The 21,518-nt window shown below is 40.5% G+C and overlaps 1 protein-coding gene and 1 long non-coding RNA gene across 2 annotated transcripts; one reads left to right on the top strand and one right to left on the bottom strand.

Moving 5' to 3' along the window:
* Positions 1–26: 26 nt before the first annotated feature.
* On the top strand, positions 27–1,260 carry LOC148126878 (uncharacterized). Its single transcript, XR_015741670.1, has 2 exons — positions 27–219; positions 1,168–1,260. It is a non-coding gene; the product is annotated as an uncharacterized LOC148126878 (long non-coding RNA).
* Positions 1,261–1,834: 574 nt separating this feature from the next.
* On the bottom strand, positions 1,835–9,918 carry LOC113454077 (hyaluronidase-1; the record flags this gene model as incomplete). The annotated part of the gene is made up of 3 exons (XM_087923161.1): positions 1,835–3,130; positions 4,966–5,055; positions 9,877–9,918. Coding segments are annotated over 3 exons (483 nt in total), but the record flags the coding sequence as incomplete, so codon positions are not given.
* Between the last annotated feature and the right edge of the window lie 11,600 nt (positions 9,919–21,518).

The raw sequence follows: 21,518 nt of genomic DNA, 5'->3' as shown, positions 1-21,518 counted from the left end.
TAGAGATTGCCGTTGTCCTTCCTCACTCACTTTTGCGAGCCGGTTTCCGTGGCGGTTCTCCTTTCGAAGTTCCGTTGCATCAAATGAAAGAAAATGGAGCCATTAATTCATCTTGGGAAGGAAAATGCAAACGCCTGGGCGGAGGGCCGGCAAAGGAAGCGTGATTTGTGCGTTACTGGGAGCAGAAGCGAGAACGTGGGGCTAGAAAGCGAAAGATAGGTGCGAAGAGACGATTGTGTGTCCGCGCGTGAAGTGTGGAAGAGAGAGTGAGTGTGTGAGAATCTCCATACAGACATATATGTGTAATATATTAATATATAATTACATATATGTGTAAGGGGTGGAGTACATTGAGGGAGGAAAAAGGAACGGATGAAGAGACAAAGTCCGGATCCTTTGCCTAGGCTCAAAAAATGGAAAACAGAAGCTACATGTTTTAAAATTTTTAAAAAACGGTGAGAAAGGTGGTTAACTATTTTTACTTGGAAAAACTGGTTAAATTCAGGCTAGTACACTGGTTAAACTGGTTAAATTCAGGTTACAGCTGGGCTGTAATTATACTAACTCAGCTTTAAAAAGTTAGGCACTATTTAGTTATTAATATGAAAAAGGATTATTTTTTCTTAGAGTAAAATATTCAGGCCACCTCTCTTTGCACATTTTTCAGAATGAAACTTCAGTAAGCCTACTCCATTTATAACAAGGTGTTTTCCGGATGTTTTTGAATTATACTGTAATCCTCAGTTCGTTGCCAATAGCTTTGTTGCTTGGAGCTATTAACGGTAAAGATTCAAAAGTGACTGGGAAGGAATGCTTCAAGGCTGTTTGTCAACCTTGACAACTTTAATGTGTGGATAGCAACTCCCAGAACATGATAGCTGGGGAAAATACAAGCTCATGACATCTCAAGGTATGGTTTTAAAAAAAGTCAAAATGGCAGCCCCTGTGCAATAGCTTTGCCAACACACAAACATATATCTCTCTCTCACACACACACACACACACACAATATTCAGCTTTGTTAGGGTATTTTCCTGTCATTATAGTTGTGTTGTAGCAACGTTTCGGCAGAATCTTATCTGCCATCATCAGGCTTCTGTGTTGTGTTCGTATGTATGTATGTATATGTGTGTATACACACACACACAAATTTTTTTGTTTTTGCAGGCAAACTCTGCCCAGTCTGAAGTTTGATCCTGATGGGTTTCAAGGTTGACTCAATCTTCCATCCTTCCCAGGTCAATAAAATGAGGACCCAGATTCTTGTGGGCTGACATTGTAAACCATCCAGAGAGTGCTGTGGAAAGGTATATAAGTCTAAGAGCTATTGGTATTGGTATATACCACTCTTCTGCAACTGTTTCAAGGAGTCTCATGACCAGAGAGCTCCTACAGCAATTGTCACATGCCTGTGCCATGAACCCAGCAGGCCAAACCAGCTGGGCATGACTCACTTGGATATTCTCTCACACTCCAAACAAGGCAGGCAGGAGTATCCAGAGGCCAGCCTGCTTCTGTGCTGCTAAGAGAACTGACAAACATCCTCTCTGCCTCTTGTCCCATTGGGGTGGAAGAAAATGGAATTTTCAAGGGTTAATTTTTTTTAGAAAGGAGGACTCTACCTCCCCTCCCCCCCCCTTAAATGACCATCTCTCCCAGCTACCAGGATATTTGGCAAGTGTGGGTTTATAAACACATTTGGGATAGAACACTGATTGATATTATAGAGAGTACTGGATATCATGTAGTTCAATATGTAAAGTATGTGTGGGTGGCTTCTGCTTGGTAATAGTGATCTGTTAGATTTTGATTAAGCACAACGTATACATAACACTTCAATAATTTAATTATCCTTTAATTATAAATTTAATAATTTAATAAAATAGCAATCGTGTTCAATAACCAATTGCTACATCAACTCAGTTCCACAGTAAAATTCCAGTATTGTCACTATTGCTCTAGTTCCTTCTCAAAGTCGGTGTCTAAGCTGTAGCAGAATAATGTAACGCACAAAACATTGAGATAGGGTATCGACTGTAACTGGAGGTAGCCTCAGCAGCTATACATGCATGCAGTTCAATTGCAGAAATCTGGTAATGGGTTAGGCCTTTTACTTGAATCACAAAGCCTCTGCATAAAAATAGTCATTGAACAACCTAGAAAAGCACCAGGCGCAACAACGGTATGCAGAAGTATTTGCACTTATTTTAAAGGCAATTGATGGGCGACAGTGCTGTCTTCCTTCAAAATGCTCATCCTACAACTGTAAGAATAAATTGTGGGTCTCCCAAAGAAATGAAGTCTGTCTTTTCTCCCAAGCATGCATCCACATGTCATCACAAAGATGTCACCAAACTGATGTTACCTCTTCAGATGGAAATGAAGGCAAATATATTCATAAGAAAAGCACAGTACAGTATTCCTATCATGATCAAGAGAAAAAGCATGCCAGCTTTTTTATGCTGCAAGGCAAAACTGTATTACAAGCAAAGAGACTGAAAAAAACATTTTCTAGGAGGATTTTTGCTTGCACTCAGCAGGAGAGGGGAAAAAATTGTTTGCCAATGCCTTTGGGTATTATTGCAAAAAGATGAAGCCCAATTTTCAGCCACTTCTGCCTTTCATATGTGATGGGACTGCAGCTTCCAGAATTCTGAACTAGTTTGGCTGGCTGTGATGTAGCCTGTAGTCTCTCAAGTATTAAATTAATCAGATATTGATCAGATATTAATTTTAAACAGACTAATTCTGCAGGTTGAGGTTTTCTTGTTGACATGTATTATGTATCATGAAACTGAGGACTGAATACCTCATTGTGGATTGACTTCTTCTCACAATGCAGTCCTTTCCAGCCATCGTAGCACTGACATGTGAATTCTTGGGCCATCTTGATTTGATCTTTCACTGACATCTGGCCAATCAGAATAAAACCAGGGGTGACATTATGCTTCTTAATAGTGAAACTAGCAGAATTGAGATGCAGGAAGGCTTCTGGGTGATTCTTCTGCCGCACACAGCGGCCATGCTTTGAACAGAGCATTTTACTACAAAGCTTAGTACTACTGGTCACATTCATAATGTACGGGCCAAGGAGCGTGTCCACATACTCCTTCACTTCAAGACAGGCTTCCTGTAAGGTACAAAAAAGAAGGGCCAGAAAAAATGATTTAAAAAAAATTGTCTGCAATGATCATATTATTCATAGAACACATTTCCCACAAGCGTTCCATCCATGATTGACCATTTTCCCTTAACTTGATGTCATGGTCACCAAGGAAACATCTAAGGAAACATCATGGTCACCAAGGAAACATCTATAAAAGGCAGAGCGGGGATAGTGGCAGCAGAGTTAAATGTGTCATTAACTCAGAGTCCTTACATTGCCATAAACAATTTAAGTCCAGTCCCTCTTGAATTCTGTTGACCCTTATCTGGCACCAATTTAACACTGAACTTGATTAGATTTTTGTGTATACGTTTGAATAAACCTTCTGTACTGCAATTTAAGGTATGGTGCTGATCCTTTGTGTCTGACATTCTAGTCATCATCCGTGTGGTTGACATGATATAAAAGGACAAATATTACCCAGGGTTTGTTTATTTAATTTATATTGGCATTATCTCATAGGATAATCCTAGTTGCTCATAACAATCCATTAAAAGTACGCTAAAAATACAAGCACCCTTTCTCCCAAGCACTAGACTAAACTTAGAAATGTAATGAAATAACTGGACTTTTCCCAAGGAATTTTTATATAATTATGATGATCTTGAGGCTGTTGTATTAACTCTGGATTCAAGTTAAAATGCTATTAGGTTCCCAAAAAAAAACCCAAGAAAGACACACTGAGATTCTTAAGCAGTTTCCTTCATTGTCCTTCAGCTATAGACAGAAATTTTGCCAGATTAGAACGGACTACTTGCACCATTTAACACAAAAGTGCCAAACTGGATTCCTTCGAGGGCCAGATCAGCACTGTAGTTCTCCTCTGTGGGCTGGCCGGGGTGGGGTGGGGGAGATGGGATGGACTCCTCCTGCAGCCTTTTGCTGGCCAAAATGGAGCATCGGGTCCTTTGCTATTTCCAGGCTGGTCCCACAGGCCAGATTTAAGCATCCACCTTGAGTTTGACACCCCTGATTTAACATATTCTCAGAACTTCTAGGAGGAGTTGCCTTAACTCTCTTTCCACACAAACTATCTCGGTTGTCTTTTGCTCCTCTGGAATACACTTCCTCCTGGGAATCCAGACTACATTCCACCACAAATGTTGTGACTTGTCTTAATTTAATTCGTATACATGAATAGCAAACGTGGTTATTATGGAATTAAGCTATGCCAACCTGATACAGGTATGTCTGCAAATGGTACATCAGTTGAAGCCAGGAGAAACACTCCCTGGTCACAGTTCCACTTGTCACTCAAGCAGGAGCTGTATGGATCCAAATTATGCACCAGTACATTCAGAGACAGGACAACCTCACTAGAAGCAATTACAGGGGTCAGTATGATCAGGCAGACCTGATGTTTATAGGCATAGTATAACTCCACTTGGCTAGACTTTAATCTCAGCTTCTTTCTGCCCATCCAAACCCTAACAGCCTGTAGTTTATAGCATCTCCAATACAGCCTGACATGACAATGCACAGCTGGGTATCATTTTATCCTGCTCAAGTAACCACAAATCAGAATGATACCTTAGTTGATCTTATTAAATGCTGCAGAGAAGTCCAGCAGAACAGAGATATATATTTATTCATCAAAGTCCTGACAAAGGTACTCTAGAGGAGCACCCTTTTTATCCCGTAACTGAATATATTATACATCCATAATATATGGATTGAAAAAAAAAGTTGGAAACGCCTTTGCTCAAATAATATATCTTACTATACTCTGAATCTTTGAAGTTCTCCTACCTAGCATCACATGGCCCTCTGACCAGCTCTGACTTCTTTGCCACACTCACCTGAGATTTACTGAAATTTGTACTACCCCACAAGATAACTCCGGCAGCACCCTGAGAAGCACTCTCACCAATGGTGTGGACCAGGTCTTCCTGCAAAACAAGGATATTAAGGGGTAATTTCAAACACATCTTGTTCAGGAGCTGAATTTTAGCACTCCTCCTTTGGCCACAATAAGACACTATATAAAAGGACTGTATTGGCTCTACACTAACGGGACAATTTCTCTGTTATTGATGGAAAATCAAATATTATGGCACTTAGGCTTCAAGTCTACTTCCTCCAACCGAAGGGATGGGAGGAAAGAGAAAAATCTTCCATAAAAATTTTGTTACCCCAAAACAAAAACGCAATTTAAAAAAAAAACCAGGTTTTCAACACGTCATTAATTTTGATCCTGTCTCATCCAAACATGAAATGCTGTTAAATACAAAACCAAGCATAAAACTGAACTGCAAAAAGATGCTAATTTTTCACATTGATATGTTGAAAGTATTTACCAGGGTAGGGGGGGAGTGGGAATAGGCTTGCTCTGTCTATTGTTGAGTAAAAATTACAGCAACAGATATTTAATTGTGATGCCATATTGACTTCAAAAACTTTAAGGATATTGATAAGGGTATTTTATTAAAGTCCATGATTCTTATTTCCATGCAATGTTTTCCAGCAAATTCCCACTGGACAAGGCTTATCAAATCCCGCACTAGGCCAGACACAAAAAGTGCTTACCTGTGTGAGGAAGTTATGAGTAGACTCATATACAATGGTAGTATAAGGTAAGACAGGGATGTCATTCTGTGTCCACTTCAAAACCCTGAAGGACTCCTGGATTCGATGACGAACAAATTCAAGAGTTTTGTGAGTCAGTCTGAGAATTTGGGGGAGGTAAATGCTGGGATAGAGAGCCCGACTTTGGTTCCAGAGCCAGTACAATTCGTTGTTCCTCTGTTTCTCAATCTCTGGGCATTCTCCAGTATAATTGGCATATTGGAATTGATTGTTATAGCAATTGGGGAAACCATAAAAGCCCCAGAAGCCCTTCGGTCTCAGGGTTTCACTACGGGCCAATGTCTGCCCCATAAATGCCCAAGCAGATTGCTGAAATTCTAACTGGGCCGCTTTGATCACTTTGTCAGCAGGCCAATCAGGATGCCACTCCTTAACTAACTCTATGGATTTATTTTGATAGATTTTCATAGAACCCCAGTTCCGAATCCATAAGGGCCGCCAGCGTTCCCAGTCCACAACTGCCAGACCTCTGAAACCAACATGCAAAATGGTATTATTAATGTCTTGTTCAATCTTCTGGAGATGAGCTTTTAGACTAGCATTTTGAGGGAGACCACCATAGATGGCAACTCCATCCTTCGTGTAATATGGATAGTATCCAAATTTATTACTATAGAAGAGAGTAATGTCTTTCCCTATAAACGAGTCATTCAGATTGACGATTAGATCAAAAATTCTCAAGTCAAGGGATATTTTGTATTTTTCTTGGCATATTTGTATTGGTGCATTCCAGACTGAGATGAATGGGTGGCCCAATATTGCTGGGGATCCTTCAGTCATGTTATGGTTCCAAACCATTAGAAATACATTTAATAAGCAGAACCACAGAGTCAAGTATTCCATGCGCATCTCCATTTTGCAACCTATTTTCCAGTTAAATGCTCAAGTCTTTTTTGCTTTTCAATGCCAGAGGCTTCTGGTAGAATTGTGAAAAAGAATGATTGTACTTCTTCCTGGTAAATGGAGAACATAATTTCACCAATAAGAGGAGTAGATAGCTCTCAGAAGAAACAATACAGAATAAACCATGAATTCCTACCTATCCTTTTATTTTCCATCTACCCTTCAAGGTTCATCCAGAGCAAAATCAAGTGGCAAAGAAATGGAAGTCCTTCTGGGATCTTTAATGTTGCTGTGATTCAGTGTTAATTTTTAATCTTTGCTTTTCCAGTGACCTTGGTTAACAGTTCGGGTACAAGTAGTCCTTGACTTACAACCAAAATTGAGCTCAAAATTTCTGTTGTGAGACATTGAGTTTTGTCCCATTTTACGACCTTTCTTGCCACAGTTATTAAATTAATCTGGCTTCCCCACTGACTTTGCTTGAGAGAAGGTCACAAAAGGGATCACATGACCTTCGGACACAGAAACGGTCATAAATATGAGTCAGTTGCCAGCATCTGAATTTTCATCAGATGACCATGGGGATTCTGCAGAGATCATAATGGTCGTACGTTACATGTTTCAGTGTGGTTGCAACTTTGAACAGTCACTAAATGTACTGTTGTAAGTCGAGGCCTACTTGTACTGCTTACTATTCCTAAAATCATAAATAATATCCCTCTTTGCTTTTATGTTCTCTCCCAAACAAAGCTTCATTAATGACTTTCTGGAGGCAGTCAGTTCTCATCTCGTGAAAAGTTCACCAATAGGAAAAGGTCATAATAGGGAGGTGTCAGTTGAATATGCATCAAAAGCTATCTCTTATGGGGAAAACAGGAAAAAGCTAAAATAGAAGTGTAGAAGGATTAGATTATTTCAGTTACTATTTTGTTACAGCATGATTTATAATTGGCTGGGAAATATTAGCACTGTGGTACAAAATAATTGGAGGACATCAAGTTGGAGAAGATGCAGCAAATGTTCCAGGAATACATCCGGCATACTTGGCAAATCTTACAATATCTCCTTAAATATATTTCTATTTTCATACTGGGAGAGGAGACTTAGTTCAAATTATCTCCTAAGTTTGTGACCCAACTCAAATTTGAATAAATTACACCCTCTTTCATAATTCAATCTCTTAAAGCCATTTTGCTAAATCAGCAAAACCAAAGCCCAAAATATAAGATGGGATGGAATATCAAGCTGAATCCAGTTACAAGAATTGCATAAAATAGATACCAGCTGCTGCCTTTTAATTACTCCAAATTTCCACATCTCCTTACAAACTTATACCACTAAAGTATTGCTAAACCAAAATTTTTACATAACCTTTAGCTAAGCCTGAAGTTATCAATTAATCAGACCTACAATTTCTCAATTCCTTATTGTTCCTTAGGCTTAGTTGTCACAATTTAGTTATGCAGTAACTTTGAAAGTGCTATAAATTTGATTCTGCCAGCATATGTAAGTTCAAGAGGGAAGAGATTTGCCCTAAGAAATGCATACTAACATAAAGATAACACTGCTATGAACAAACATAGGACATTAAGCAGTGGCTGGCATTAGGAGATACTGTAATCAACACTAAAGAAACATAGGTACTATAGGCAAATAGTAAATCTGGCTCAATTTGTAAGTGGCCAAAGGCAACACAACCACCTTGGTTTCAGATATTATCCCTATAATGCAACACCGCTTCTGCCTGAAATGTACATAGGTATGAAAGAACAGCATTTCACATTAGGATTCTGAAAACAAATCAGAGCAAAGCTATTCTGAAAGACACCTAGCCATTTATTTTAATAGAACAAGACTCAAAATTATTCTTGCAGAATAGCCAATTTAAAAAAAAAATCAATACTGTGATTCTTTAAACTTTGGTACAAATACGGAGATCCAGTTTGGTCTAGTGGTTAAGGCACCAAGCTAGAAACCAAAAGACCGAATTCTAGTCCCATAAGCATAAGCGCACAATCGTGTCTACCATCCCTGTCCTATTGTCCCCAATTATTAGCTCCTATTTCTTATATTTAATGTTTATTCTTATTTTATATTGTAAGCATTTGACAAAATAAAATAAACATTTCAGTTCATTTACATTTGAGGAGCAAAGTCTTTATCCTACAGATGTTGTTTCCATAATTCAAAATGGGCAGACTAGAGTTGGAGTTCAACAGCTTCTGCGGGCAACAAACTTTCCTAATTTAATCTACTTTTTCTTCCTTTGGCGCTTGCAAGCTGTTTAAAGTCATTTGCCCATGTTAATAATCTTGCAGGAGTTCCCAATTTACAGGAAACCATTGGATTATTTTCCCGTGAGTCACATAATGAACTGTATTTGCATTTTATTAGAATGGAAGAAGTGCTCATCAGGATATCTATGGAGGCAAGAAGGTTCTGGATGTGTTGGTTTTAATTTTCAGTCTCATTAAACATGAAATAAAATACTTTGGATCACAGCAGCAAAATTACTTAGAACCTCATGTACCTTTAATCAGAATCTTTTTTCATAAAGATACCTGTGGAAACAGACTATTGACTCCTTTGACCTGGATCTCTGCAGACTGATCATTGCTCTGGCCGTGTTTATAATATACTGTATATTAACACCCACATTCTAAAGACCCTAAATTATGTGCAAAGTCTCTCTCTCTCTCTCTCTATATATATATACGTACATACATATACATATACATACATACATGTGTGTGTATACATATACATATATATATATATATTATATACATATGTGTGTGTGTGTGTGTGTGTTTTCGTACATCTATATACACACACGCATTTATATAAACACACTATACACACACACACACACACATATATATATATATATATAGAGAGAGAGAGAGAGAGATCTAGTAAGTTACTAGCGAAGTTTAGCTCAGACACGCAGAAATTACAACCTTGGCTCTCGTGTTCGGGCTCCTACAACCGTAGTTTGGGAACCCAAACATTTGTACCGTTGTAAGTGAAATAGGACGCGGGTGGGCGCAATAAATTATCCCCCTCTCGAACTGCCTCGTAGAATTCCGAAATTCTTAGTAATCGGTAGGCCCCATCTAGAATAGCCTGCCAATTATTCGCCACTATTGCAAACCTGCCAATTGTCTTGGCTTCCCCTGCTATGGGGGGGGTGTGTGGGGGAAGAGGGAGAGGGACTCCCAGGCGAAGGGAAGCCACAACTTCCAGCCAGCAAATGCCTCGAGCGCAAGAGAGCAACTCACCCGCTCCTCCAGCCGAGGAATGACGCGCGATCCTCCCGCTTGCCAAATTTATAAGGGCTAACGAGGGACGTGACACTTCCAACAGGAGTGGACGAGGCACGTGAACGCGCGCTAATCTGGCGTCTCAAAGAAGCTGGAAAAGGTTCCAGGTTTAATCTAATCAGCTCTACATCGTGGTTTGTTGGAGAGAAGGCCCGCCAGGTCGTTCATGGCGCTTCAAATCCCACGCCTGCTTAGGGGGCAGGGAAGGACGCGAGAGTGGGGACGTGGATCCGGAGTCAGTGCTGCTGGTGGGTTCAGCCTCCCTCGCCCGCTCGGCGTACCGAATCGCTTCCCCCCACCCCCAGTGCGGAATCGATCTCGATCCAGACGGGAAGGACCCTCATTCTGCATCAAGTTAAACTTTTAAGAAAGTTTACACAGCGAAAATCCGGCGGGGAAGGGTAAAAAAACAACGATCCCACGTACTCTGCGCCGCCCGCTTCTCCGGAGCGTCGGGCTGGGCAAAGGAAAGCCAAGGGCGTTGGTCGGTAGAGGGCAGCACGAGGCGCTCGCTCCCTCCGTTCCCCTCATCCTGAGGAAAACAGATGGCCAAGCCCTTCGCGGGGGAGGAGGACAGTGGGGCGATGGCGGGGAAGAAATCTCCCTCTCCTTAGGAGTCTGGTTTCTATTACGCTCCGACAGCACCACCACCCCCCGCTCTGGCGGAGAGGAGGGAGCAGGAGAGATTTTGTGCAAGGAAACAATTACGTTTCCCCGGCTTCTGGAGACAGACGGGAGTGCGTGTGTGTGTGGGGGGGTCAAGTACAGATGCGGAGGCTGAATTTAACTCTTCCTTCTCTCAGAATGGAGGCAGCCTAGGGAGGGCATTTGGCAGGCTGGGGGTCCCGATTGTCCCGCCCCGTGTCTTCATGGGCTTGTTGCTTTTAAAAACTTGATCATAATTTATTAACAAGTTTTTCAGAAAGAAATAGAAAATCTATAAAAAGGGGGAAACCCATCATTATTATATGTCACATTTAAACAAATGTCAAACAGATGTCTAAATCTATCTTAATAATTGTCTTAATAATAATAATTGTCTTGACATTACAAAATAGCATAAAATTTATACCTCAGAAGAACTATTTACTGCATCGTTTTTGAATAATAGATAAAATTGCCTTCCTGAAAAGGGAAGCACCTCTCTTGAATCCCAGTCCTTATCAGAAGGGCTGTTGTAATGTTTGCAATTTGTCAAAATAATAAATGGTTCCCAATGGTCTTTTGGGAAAATCACCCTTGGTAGTTGGATTTTATAGCACTGAAAGAAACAAGGTAGGGTGGAAATTCAGAGGCAGAAAAGTTTCTTCAAAAACATTGGAATGGAATGGAATGTGTAGACATGAGTAGATTAACATTGGCAATTAGAGAGCAAAAAGAAAAAATATAAGATATGGGATTTATTTTATCAGTGGTTAGAAAAGTAGGAAACAAGTATATAATAATGATATGTTGTAACTGATTATTTTTGAATAAGTTATAAATATGAACAAAAATTATTAAAAAGTGAGGTTTGCTCTAAAGGATAACATGGATTTGAAATTAAAAGTCTAACGATTGTTTAATAATAGAATATGGGAAGTTAATGTAATATGAATGTAAAGCTGAGGAAAGGACCATAGATATTGTGCACAAGACTTATGTACCAACCAACACACTGTATAAATGAAAGAAGGTTTTGTTGTTTGTTGTAAAAAATAAAAAACTTTATTTAAAAAAAACATAGCAACAGACAGAATTCTTGTGACAGTGATTGTGCTGCGCTTGAAATTACAAGTTGGTTAGTACAACATGCCAACCCATATAAGGTGCTTTATTTGGGCTTAACTTAGCATGAAATGCTAGACATGATTGAGCTCATTTGTTGAGGGTTAGAACAATCAGTTGTTTAAAAGTAATTGTGGGGAATGTGGCTCTAGCCACCATCTTTCCTTCAAGTCCCACTTAGATTTGGCTGTATGTTTGGTTTGGGGTGGTAGTGATCCTGTGTTGTTTTTAAGAGCACATTACAAGCCAAAGTACAAGAGAAATCATAACTTGCACATCACTTTGTGAATCTGCATTGAAAAAGAGACAGATTAGCTCAGGGGTCCCCAAACTTGGCAACTTCTCCTGTGCTGGTTGGAGAATTCTGGGAGTTGAAGTCCACAAGTCTTAAAGTTGCCAAGTGTGGAGACCTCTGGATTAGCTCTTCCATTTCTTGTGCAGCTGAGCTAGAAAGGGGGAAAAAAAGATAGTTGAAGCAACACGAATCCAAGATTTGAAAAATGGTTTTTGTTGGCCCTATTTTTAGCAACAGAGTTAAATTTCAATAACATGGAGCAAATTCAGGACCTGAATCTCCATCCTAAAGATGGACCTTTCAGGAGAGATGATTTAAACACAATCCAAGCCACTTCCTTTTGAAAACGAAGCTAGTTGCCTTCAGAATAAAACCAACTCTACTCCTGCTGGGGTACCTCTTGGGCCTTTAAGAAGGGTGCTTTCTAAGGTTAGATCTACTCCATAATCCCTCATCATCTATCTGGCTATCCCTCCAGTTACAAAAGTCATCCAGCCTAGGAATGTGCGAGTTGTAATCCAACACATCTAGAGGGCACCAGGTGGGGGAAGTTTCTCAAGTCTTGCTAATAAGAAACCGAAGTTGAAAAGCAGGCAAAGGGGAACAGCTGATTCAAGCCAGCCAGCTAGCTAGCATTCACTTGGATCAACTATACTATGCACAGCTGCCCTTAATTACTACAATTACTGCTGTTACAAATGGGAGTCTTTTCTGTCCAGCTCTCCAAAAGCACAGCAGATTAAATTTGGAATATGCCCCTAACTGGACTGTTAGGTGGCCAAGTACAAGCTGCTCCCTTGAGTGTCATGATTCTAGTTCTAAAGATCCCAGTTTTAAAGATTCTAGCATTCCCCCCCCCCCAAAAAAAGAGAGATGCCTGTGAATCTTGCCGCTTAAATCTCTTGAATGGCTTTTTCTCTGCCTTTGTGAGCTACCAAATAAGAAGAAATCAGTTGACAAGTTTTTCCCAGCCGGTATTTGCCTGTAGAAAGAAACCTCCCACCATCTCCAGATCCAACTGCCCTATCATTATTTTTAAATACCCAGGAATAATATTTTGATCTATGTCCTACATGAGGGAACAGAATTTGCAAAAGCTTTTATTAGATTATTTTCCTTGGGAAGAAATATGACTGAAAATCCAATAGAAACTGTTTGTAGTAGAGTGCCTGCTGCTGTTTATGTGCTTTTTTCCCAGAAATGGCAACTTTAAGATGATTTCAACTCCCAGAATTCTCCAACCAGCATGCTGTCTTACACATCTTAAAACTGACAAGTTTAAAAAACACTATTTGGGTGGTAGCCCAGTGATTAGAAGGCAGGATTGCAGGCAAACTCTGCCCACAGCCATGAGATTGATTCTGACCAGCTCAAGGTTGACTCAGCCTTCCATCCTTCTGAGGTCACTAAAATGAGGGCCCAGATTGTTGGGGGAGGGGGCAATATGCTGACTCTAAACTGCTCAGAGAGTGTTGTAAAGCACTATAGAATTGTATCTATGCCCTAAGTGCTGTTGCTAGTCTTAAGACTGAAGGTCTCATTTCTCTCCCAGGAGCCTTTGGGTCTTTATACCCTGGCCTTGCCTCCTGCTCTGGGGTAACTTCCTGGAGGTGCTTCACTTGGCATCCACCCCAACTTCTGTGTGGGTTCACTACCTGTGTTACCTTTTCTGAGGATTAAAGGGGAAAAATACAAAAAGAAATATTCTCAGTGGCACATCCTCTTGGCCACGTGGCAGAGACAAATGATTAGTTTATTCATCTCCTCCCTATGGTAGACAGACCACTCTTACCAGAGATAAACAAAATCAAACTTCATTTAAACAAATCAACTATGAATGTCATTAACTTTAAAAGTTAAATTCAGACTGGAAAAGGTAACTGTTCAGTTCTCAATGATGCAGCTGGCAAACCTAAAAGGAAATTAAAAAGGGAAATACAGTATTCCTGGAAGATTACTGGTCTGCTTACATATGTCATATTTTCCTATAGTTGGAAGCTGTTGCAATTTAATATTAGAGACCATAAAAAGATTATAAATAAAAATGTGTATAATCATGCTCAGGCTGAAGGATGTATAAGAGCTGAATTGCACACAGCTCGTGACTTTATTCAGAGAAATAAAATATAATTTAGACAGCACCACATAAAAAAAAATCTGATACTAATTCCTGGCTTGCCTGGTAAACAATTTCTATCAAAGTAGCTACTTTTTAAAAGCAAAAGTTCTTCTGGTTAATTTATGCAGTCTTCCTCTAGATTTGGGAGATTTCATTTTAACCAGATGTTTCTGAGGAGATGGTAAGCCCTACTGTTGTCCAACCTCAGTTCATACCCTGCTCCCTTAAAGCAGCCCTATTTTTTTAAAAAAAATAGAAACAGTGGATGCTTTTCTGCACTTCCAGCAAAGGGCTCTGAATATGATCCAGATGGCATGGGATTGCAGGAATATAGATTGAGTGACCAAGCGTAAATGGCAAGCATTCAGAATGTTGTGATAGTAGGAACAGAAAGAGTGTTGAGCTAATACTGGAGAGATTCCTTTGTTTCTCTCCCCCAAATCTACTTTGCAGGGTTGTAGTGGGGATAAATGGGAAGGAGGAAAACCTTATATACAGTGCATCAAGCAAAGCAACACATACATCCCATATATTAATTTTTTAAATGGGTGTGGGGTTTTTTTCACACCAAAGGCAATGGAGCATTACCTGACCTGTTCCAAGAAATAGGCAACAAGGGGGTGAGGTGTTTGAATACCTAAAAGTAGTATTCCAGTTATAAACAGATTACATTAGATCATTCATTACGATTGCTTCCAATGCAGTTTTTCCCTCTCTTTTTTTGCACATAAAAAAATTGTAATTTGATGGCAGTTTTGGAAGGAGTCAGATTTGTTTTGGGACAGTGGGGGGAGGCCAAAGGAAATCCAAAGGCAGCATTATTATGCACCTTTAATGCCATAATTAAAGCACCCCAAATGGAGCCCATCGATCTGCTCTCCTTCTGGCCATTTTGTTAATAACCTTTCCAATACATGTCAATGGGAGGAAAAGGCTTGAAGACAATCTCCCAAAAGAATGGTATCTTGCCATTTTTCTGAGTTTTCTGAATTCTCCCTATAAATAGAGGCAGGTGGGTGTAACCCACTCCTGGAACTTGGTCAAGTTTGGACAAATGCTTTAGCTGAATATCTTATTGTGTGCCCTTGCCTCTCTCATTGTTTCTTTTTGCTTGCTATTTAAGAACTAGCTACAGGATATTTCTTAGTGCTCTTAAATGACCTCTCCCTTCCCAATCCATCAAAGCAGGCTCCCAGGAGAGTTATGCTTTAGAAACCAAAGACTCCAAGTCCTTCCCAGCAGGGCACTGCAAGTATCAGAAGTTTACTCTTTTATTACTAGGTCAATATTTAAAGTCCCTAGAACTTAGGGTTGCTGTCAGACTGAAGATAAAAAGGGGCCCATTAGATTTACTCTTTTGTTGATTGGCTGGGACTTCAAATAATTTAAATCAGTGGGTGTTTTTCTTTTTTCAAACTTGGCAAACGTAGTATGTGGGGACTTCAAATTCTGAGAGTTGAAGCTCACACATCTTAAAATTACCATGTTTGAAATACTGATATAAATTACACTGTATCTGTGGTTCATTGGAGAAACCGCAATTGCTTAATCCATGCATTACCCTAAATTATGGCTTTCCAACTCACAGAGGCTCCCCTAACAATGAAGTTTGAATCTAACCTTTGGGTTGTATTCTACGCTTGGAATAATTATTTTCTCCCAAAGCCGCTCACACTGTTTTATTTAAGAGAATATTGATCTATTTGCAGCCAGTTTATCCAAATTATAGAAGAAGCCTCTAATACACTCCCATGTAGTTCTAGTCTGGATTCCCTATTTTACCACTGATAGACTTCCATGGTTTGATTAATTTGCTTTACAGACCATCATGTATCATGGCATTCCATAATGCTTACTGGAGCTGAGCTGTAAAGACATAGATGACCACTAGGTGGAAGCAAACATTAAAAAATATTAACTCTGCTGCCCTCTAGTTGTTTAATTGTTCAGTTGCTTCTGACATCTTGTGATACAGTCAGTGGACATCAGTTTCCTAGGATTGCATACCAGTGATGGCTTCTTTGAGATTCTGGAAATTATGCAGTCCAGATTTGGTAGTTCTAAAATTCAATAATGTGTACATTATTGATTATATATTTTTGTTGCATCTACTACCTATCATATAGTGTCTCTAATAGCAGGAGAAAAGAAACACTGATTTTGTTAATATTTCTCAGTAGTGCATATATCATAAAGGTAGTCCTCGACTTACAACAGTTAATTGAGTGGCTTCGGAGTTCCAATGGTACTGAAAAAAGTGACTTTTTACCATTTTTCACAATTATTGTTGCAGCATCCCTGTGGCCATATGATCAAAGTTCAACCATTTGGCAACTGACTCATGACAGTTGCAGTGTCCTGGATTTACACAATTTTTTGTGACCTTTTGACAAGCAAAGCCAAATGGGCAAGTCCGCTTCGCTTAACAATGGTGTTACTAATTTAACAGCTGCAGTGATTCACTTAACAGCTGTGGCAAGAAAAGTCATAAAATGGGGCAAAACTCACTTAACAAATGTTTCACTAAGCATCAAAAATGTTGGGCTCCATTGTGGCTGTAGGCCGAGGACTACCTGTATTATCTTCTATTTCTAAGCATGGGCAGGAATAAAACATAGATCCATGATGAAATGTAAAACTGAAAAGAGCGTGGAATAAGCGATCATGTTATTTCTTAATACCTTTTGTGCCATTTTTTTCCTCCCTAGATGGTTTTATAGGGTTAGGGCAGAAGGTCAGTTTTTGTTGCTGGAAAATTGAATTGGCCTTGGACATAAGTGTTAGGGGTTTAGTTGCAGCTTGGGTGCTGTGTAGCTGGATGTTTCCTAGGAATTAAGTAGTGGGTATTTCAGAAAAGTCAGGGTCACACAGATTTCAGTCAGTCTCCTGAGATGACACGGCTTATACTGGTGATGTAAAAGAAAGGAAACTTTAGAAGAGAGTAGATGTGGATTTTTGCCAAGTTAGAGACACACACACAAATGTTATTCGAGGCACTAGACAAATTGATAGCATTGTTCTCTGTCTGTTGCAAAAGCTCCTGATGTTGAAATAAGAGACACGGTATCCATTAGGCCACGAATGCAGGCATTAATTTCTGGGGTTATTAGGATTAACCACCCATGGCCCCTTTTTCCATGCTAGAATCACATCCCTGAGAGATTTAGACAATGGTAGGGTGGCAGATATTTGACTGTATTAACATGATAAAAGGAAATGGAAGAAGAGGAGGAATTTCAATCCTCTCCCCTTCCCCCTCCCGCTCCCCCCGAAAAAAAATCTATTAAAGCCCCATTCTTCTTTGTGAGGCCTCTGGAAACATGGGTTTAAAAGCAGAAAATGCCATTTCTCACCACCTTGAGGTGGGAAGCTTGCAAAATGAAATGTAAAGTCCTGAAAGAGGCCAATGGCACCCACCCAAAACAAAACAATAAAGGCTCTTGCAGATCCCTCCCAATCACATAGGAGATGCTCCTCCATCCCCTTTGCCGCTCTCATCTCTTTACAAAAAGAAGTGAAGCGAGGCTCTTGGCTACAAAAAGCATGCCCACTTCTAAACCTTCCCATGATTATGAAGTCTGTGGCTGAAGAGAAGCGGGGAGAGAGAGGAAGAGGAAGCATATTCATTTATTTTTCAGATTGTGCTCACTATGTATTATTTTGTTTCCCTTGTATTATCCGTTCCCAAGGACAACGAATAAGGCAAAGACATTATATACCATGTCTTGGACTCCCAGTTATCAGCCTAACTTTATTATCAAATGTAACCCAAGCTGTGTTCAGGGAGTTAACAATTAAGTGCCTTTGCAGACTACAGGACAAGAGAGCAAACGAAACTCGGATATCTCCAGTACGATTAAATGAAATGGTAGCAGTGTGAGGCTATCAAGGGAGGACAGGAACAAGGACAAAGCAAACCTTGGGAAAAGAAGCTCTGAATGGAAATAAAGACGTGCTACAGAGCACCTCTTCCGATTGCCTGCCTGCTCTTCAGACATGCCTTTTAGAAGGCAAGGGGAGTAGCTTTGGAGGACAGGAGGAAGAGCTGCTACCAAGCTAATGATCAAATAAGAAGGATTTGATCCTAGACCAGGGATCTTCAAACTTGACAGCTTTAAGACTTGTGGACTTCAACTCCCAGAATTCCTCCTCCAGTCATGTTAGCTCAGGAATTCTGGGAGTTGAAGTCCACAAATCTTGAAACTTGCCACATTTGAAGACCCTTGTCCTAGACCAACAAAACATCGCAGGCAAGCCCATTCCTAGTTTACATGAAGAAGCACATTGTTACAGCTCTTACGATAATGATAGTCCTGACTATACGGTATTCCTTTCTTTGTCTGGTGTACCACATTGGGCTGACATGCCTCAACTTGTGGTCCACTTTTACAGACCCCTCACCTCAAGGCCGTTTCATTTCTGTGGTATATATTTTACAGCAGAAAGGCTAACACAGTGGTAAGCTCAGCTCAGAGCACCTCTCATGCTCTGTTCAAGGGATCTCTCTCTCTCTCTCTCTCTCCCTCTCTCTCTCTCTCTCCCTCTCCCTCTCCCCTTCTTTATCTCTTTCCCCCCTAAAGGGGATTCTCCCATTATTTCATCATACAAGTCACTAATTTCATCCCCTTAGTTTCCAACACTCTCCTTCCTTACTGTGTCCTGCACCTATACCTGGTCCTCATTCTTCAAGTAGCACGGAAATAGTCAAGGCTTCCAGAAGATGACCTGCCCAATTTCTACTTCCAGGCCTGATTTCAGGGGAATGATCACTTGTGAGAGAAGGTTTTGCAATTCACCTTCTTCCTCATGGATCAAGCCAGCAAGTGTACTTTCTTAGGCAGCTCTTCCTTATAATTCCTCCTTTGGGGCTCTTTCTTGTAGCTAGAGAAAATTTGATCTCTCTAACATAAACATCTTCTAGCTCACCCAGCCATCTTTGGCATCTTAGTTGGGAAAGCCCAAAAGTGCTTTACACTTTGTTCCCTTCTGTCCACATAAAGCTGGAGTACTTAACTTGAACATCAGCAAGGAATAGAGTTGGGCTGAAAATAAGATTTCTGGCCCCTTTCAAATGGAGGGACTCAGAATTATTGATATGACTCAGGGTTTGCTTCCTGCCAGATCCAGCAGGCGCTAAGATTAGTGAATTAGTTTGCTGAATAATATCAAGGCAACCAGGGGTGGAATTCAAATTTTTAACAACCGGTTCTGTGGGCATGGCTTAGGTGGTGGGTGTGGCTTGGTGGCCATATATATGACTGGGTGGACATGGCTTGGTGGTCATGTTATTGGCTGGGCGTGGCCAACTCAATATCACTCACATCGAGGCACACATCTCCTCCCCTGGCTTCTCATGACTATGGGGATGCTGAAACAATCTTAAGTGTGAAAAATGGTCACAAGTCATTTTTTCTGTGCCATTGTAACTTTGAATGGTCACTCCACATGAGCAAAGTACCAGCAAAGGAGGGGGAAAAAACTCCACAGATGTTCCTGAGACAGGAAGTCTAGTCCTGCCAAGAATGTAATAAGGGTTAACGGAGAGGCAGTTTCTGTAAGCAACACCAGAATGTTTCCCTCCTGCCTTCCTTACGGGATTAGGCCAGTAATTTCTTCTAACAACCAGTTCTAGCAAATAGGTGTGAACTGGTAGAATCCCACCCCTGAAGGCAACGTATAGCCTTCTGCCCCTTTATTGGCAGCCCCCAGAGCCCCGTCCATTTTCTTCTGCAGATTGGCTCGGTAACAGGCAACAACCGTTTTTCCCTATTCCATGCAGCTGGAAAATCGGGATCAGGAGCAGAATTCCTGAACAAAGCAAAAGAGGAGACACTGCCCCCCACTTCTTGGCCTTGTGTTCCAGGAACCCATGCACACTCCAAAAGTGTGAAGCACAAGTTACCTGTCCTTGTAAGTAGTGGAAGTCTTTGTTTCTTTCTGCATATTTAAATGTCACAAAGAAATGACATTTTTTTAATATTTGAAAACTGGATTGCCCAGAAACAATATTTAAGATTTTTAAAATATCTTTTTACAGGTCTTTGTTACATTACATTGGCCCATCTCACCTGGCCAAGCAGGGTAGGTATGATGCAGACAAGGGGTGGTATTCAGCAGGTTCTGACCAGTTTTGGAGAACCGGTAGTGGACATTTTGAGTAATTTGGAATACCACCCCATCTATTCTCTGCCTCCTGAGTTCCAGCTGATCGGCTGGGTCTTCTTTTGTTGCCCTGCACAGGAGAATGGAGCTGGAAAGCAGGTTAGTGGGATGGGGAAGGTATGGGGATTTTATAGTATCCTTCCCCTGGAGTGGGGAGAGAATGGAGATTTTACAGTATCCTTCCCCTGCCATGCCCACCAAGCCATGCCCACAGAAACGGTAGTAAAAAAAAATTTGAATCCCACTACTGCTGCAGACCCTCTCCATTAAAGAACTTCAGCTGGTGGGATTCAGGAAGAGAGCCTTTTCTGCCAAATATTGCAGAATATTCTCTCCCCCGCCCCCACCCCCAAGTTGAGACAGGCCCCCCCGCTCTCCTGGAATTCCCAATACAGTAAGAGTTAAAACAAGGCTTTGCGGCCTTGTGAGGGGAGCCAGAGGAGCACACGGCTGTTGGCTGGTTGGTGCCCTGAGACCTCTCCCTTCAGCTTTTAAACTAATTTTTAACAATTTAATCATCCTTGCCTCCTAAATTTTCAGTTTATGTATGCAGTTTCTATATTTGAATATTTTATTATACACTCCCCAGGGTCCCTCTCTGAGGGAGGTGGGTGGTTCATAAATATCTTTTAGTGCTATAACGTTTTGTCCACCAACAGTTCAAAAATCGACACCTATGATACGTCTTATTGATAGGGGTTGATTGTCATTGTAACAATATAATGACATCAATTTATCCCTTTCCATTGATAGATATTATAAATGCTGCTAAATAGGATGTTCCTTTCTTCTCTGTCAAATTCGAACTGGTGTAGGTATGTAGCTTAAACATATTGCTGCACCAAAAAGAATAAAATAATGCAAAGCTAATGTTTAAAAATCTACTGAATATAATTCCTCTTGTTGTTATGATTAAAGCTTTACTCTTTATCTTATCTACCTGTGTGAACTGCCATATTTCACTTAGTGTATAGCTTTCTTCCCAGCAGCTCAAGGTGGGAAATTGACAAGTTGATATCTCTCAACTTTATCGTATTACGCAAAGTCACTTATCAAGCTTTATGGCTGAGTAAGAAATGAAACCTGATTCTTTCAAAGCCTTAGTTAGACCGTGATAACCATTACACGTTACCACCTTATATTTTGTCTTTGGTCAATAGTCCTATCTGATTTTTGTGCCCTCTTCTAATGGATGGCTATACTTTGGTCTCTCTCCCTCCCTCTGACTTTCTGAGCCTTATTAGAGGCCCCTGTTAC

The sequence above is a fragment of the Pseudonaja textilis genome, chromosome 2 (genome assembly GCF_049901715.1).
Source record: "Pseudonaja textilis isolate UNSWEBS1 chromosome 2, rPseTex1.2, whole genome shotgun sequence".
Lineage (NCBI taxonomy): Eukaryota > Metazoa > Chordata > Lepidosauria > Squamata > Elapidae > Pseudonaja > Pseudonaja textilis.
The sequence above is the reverse complement of the archived record's forward strand: the minus strand, read 5'-3'. Positions and strand labels throughout refer to the sequence as shown.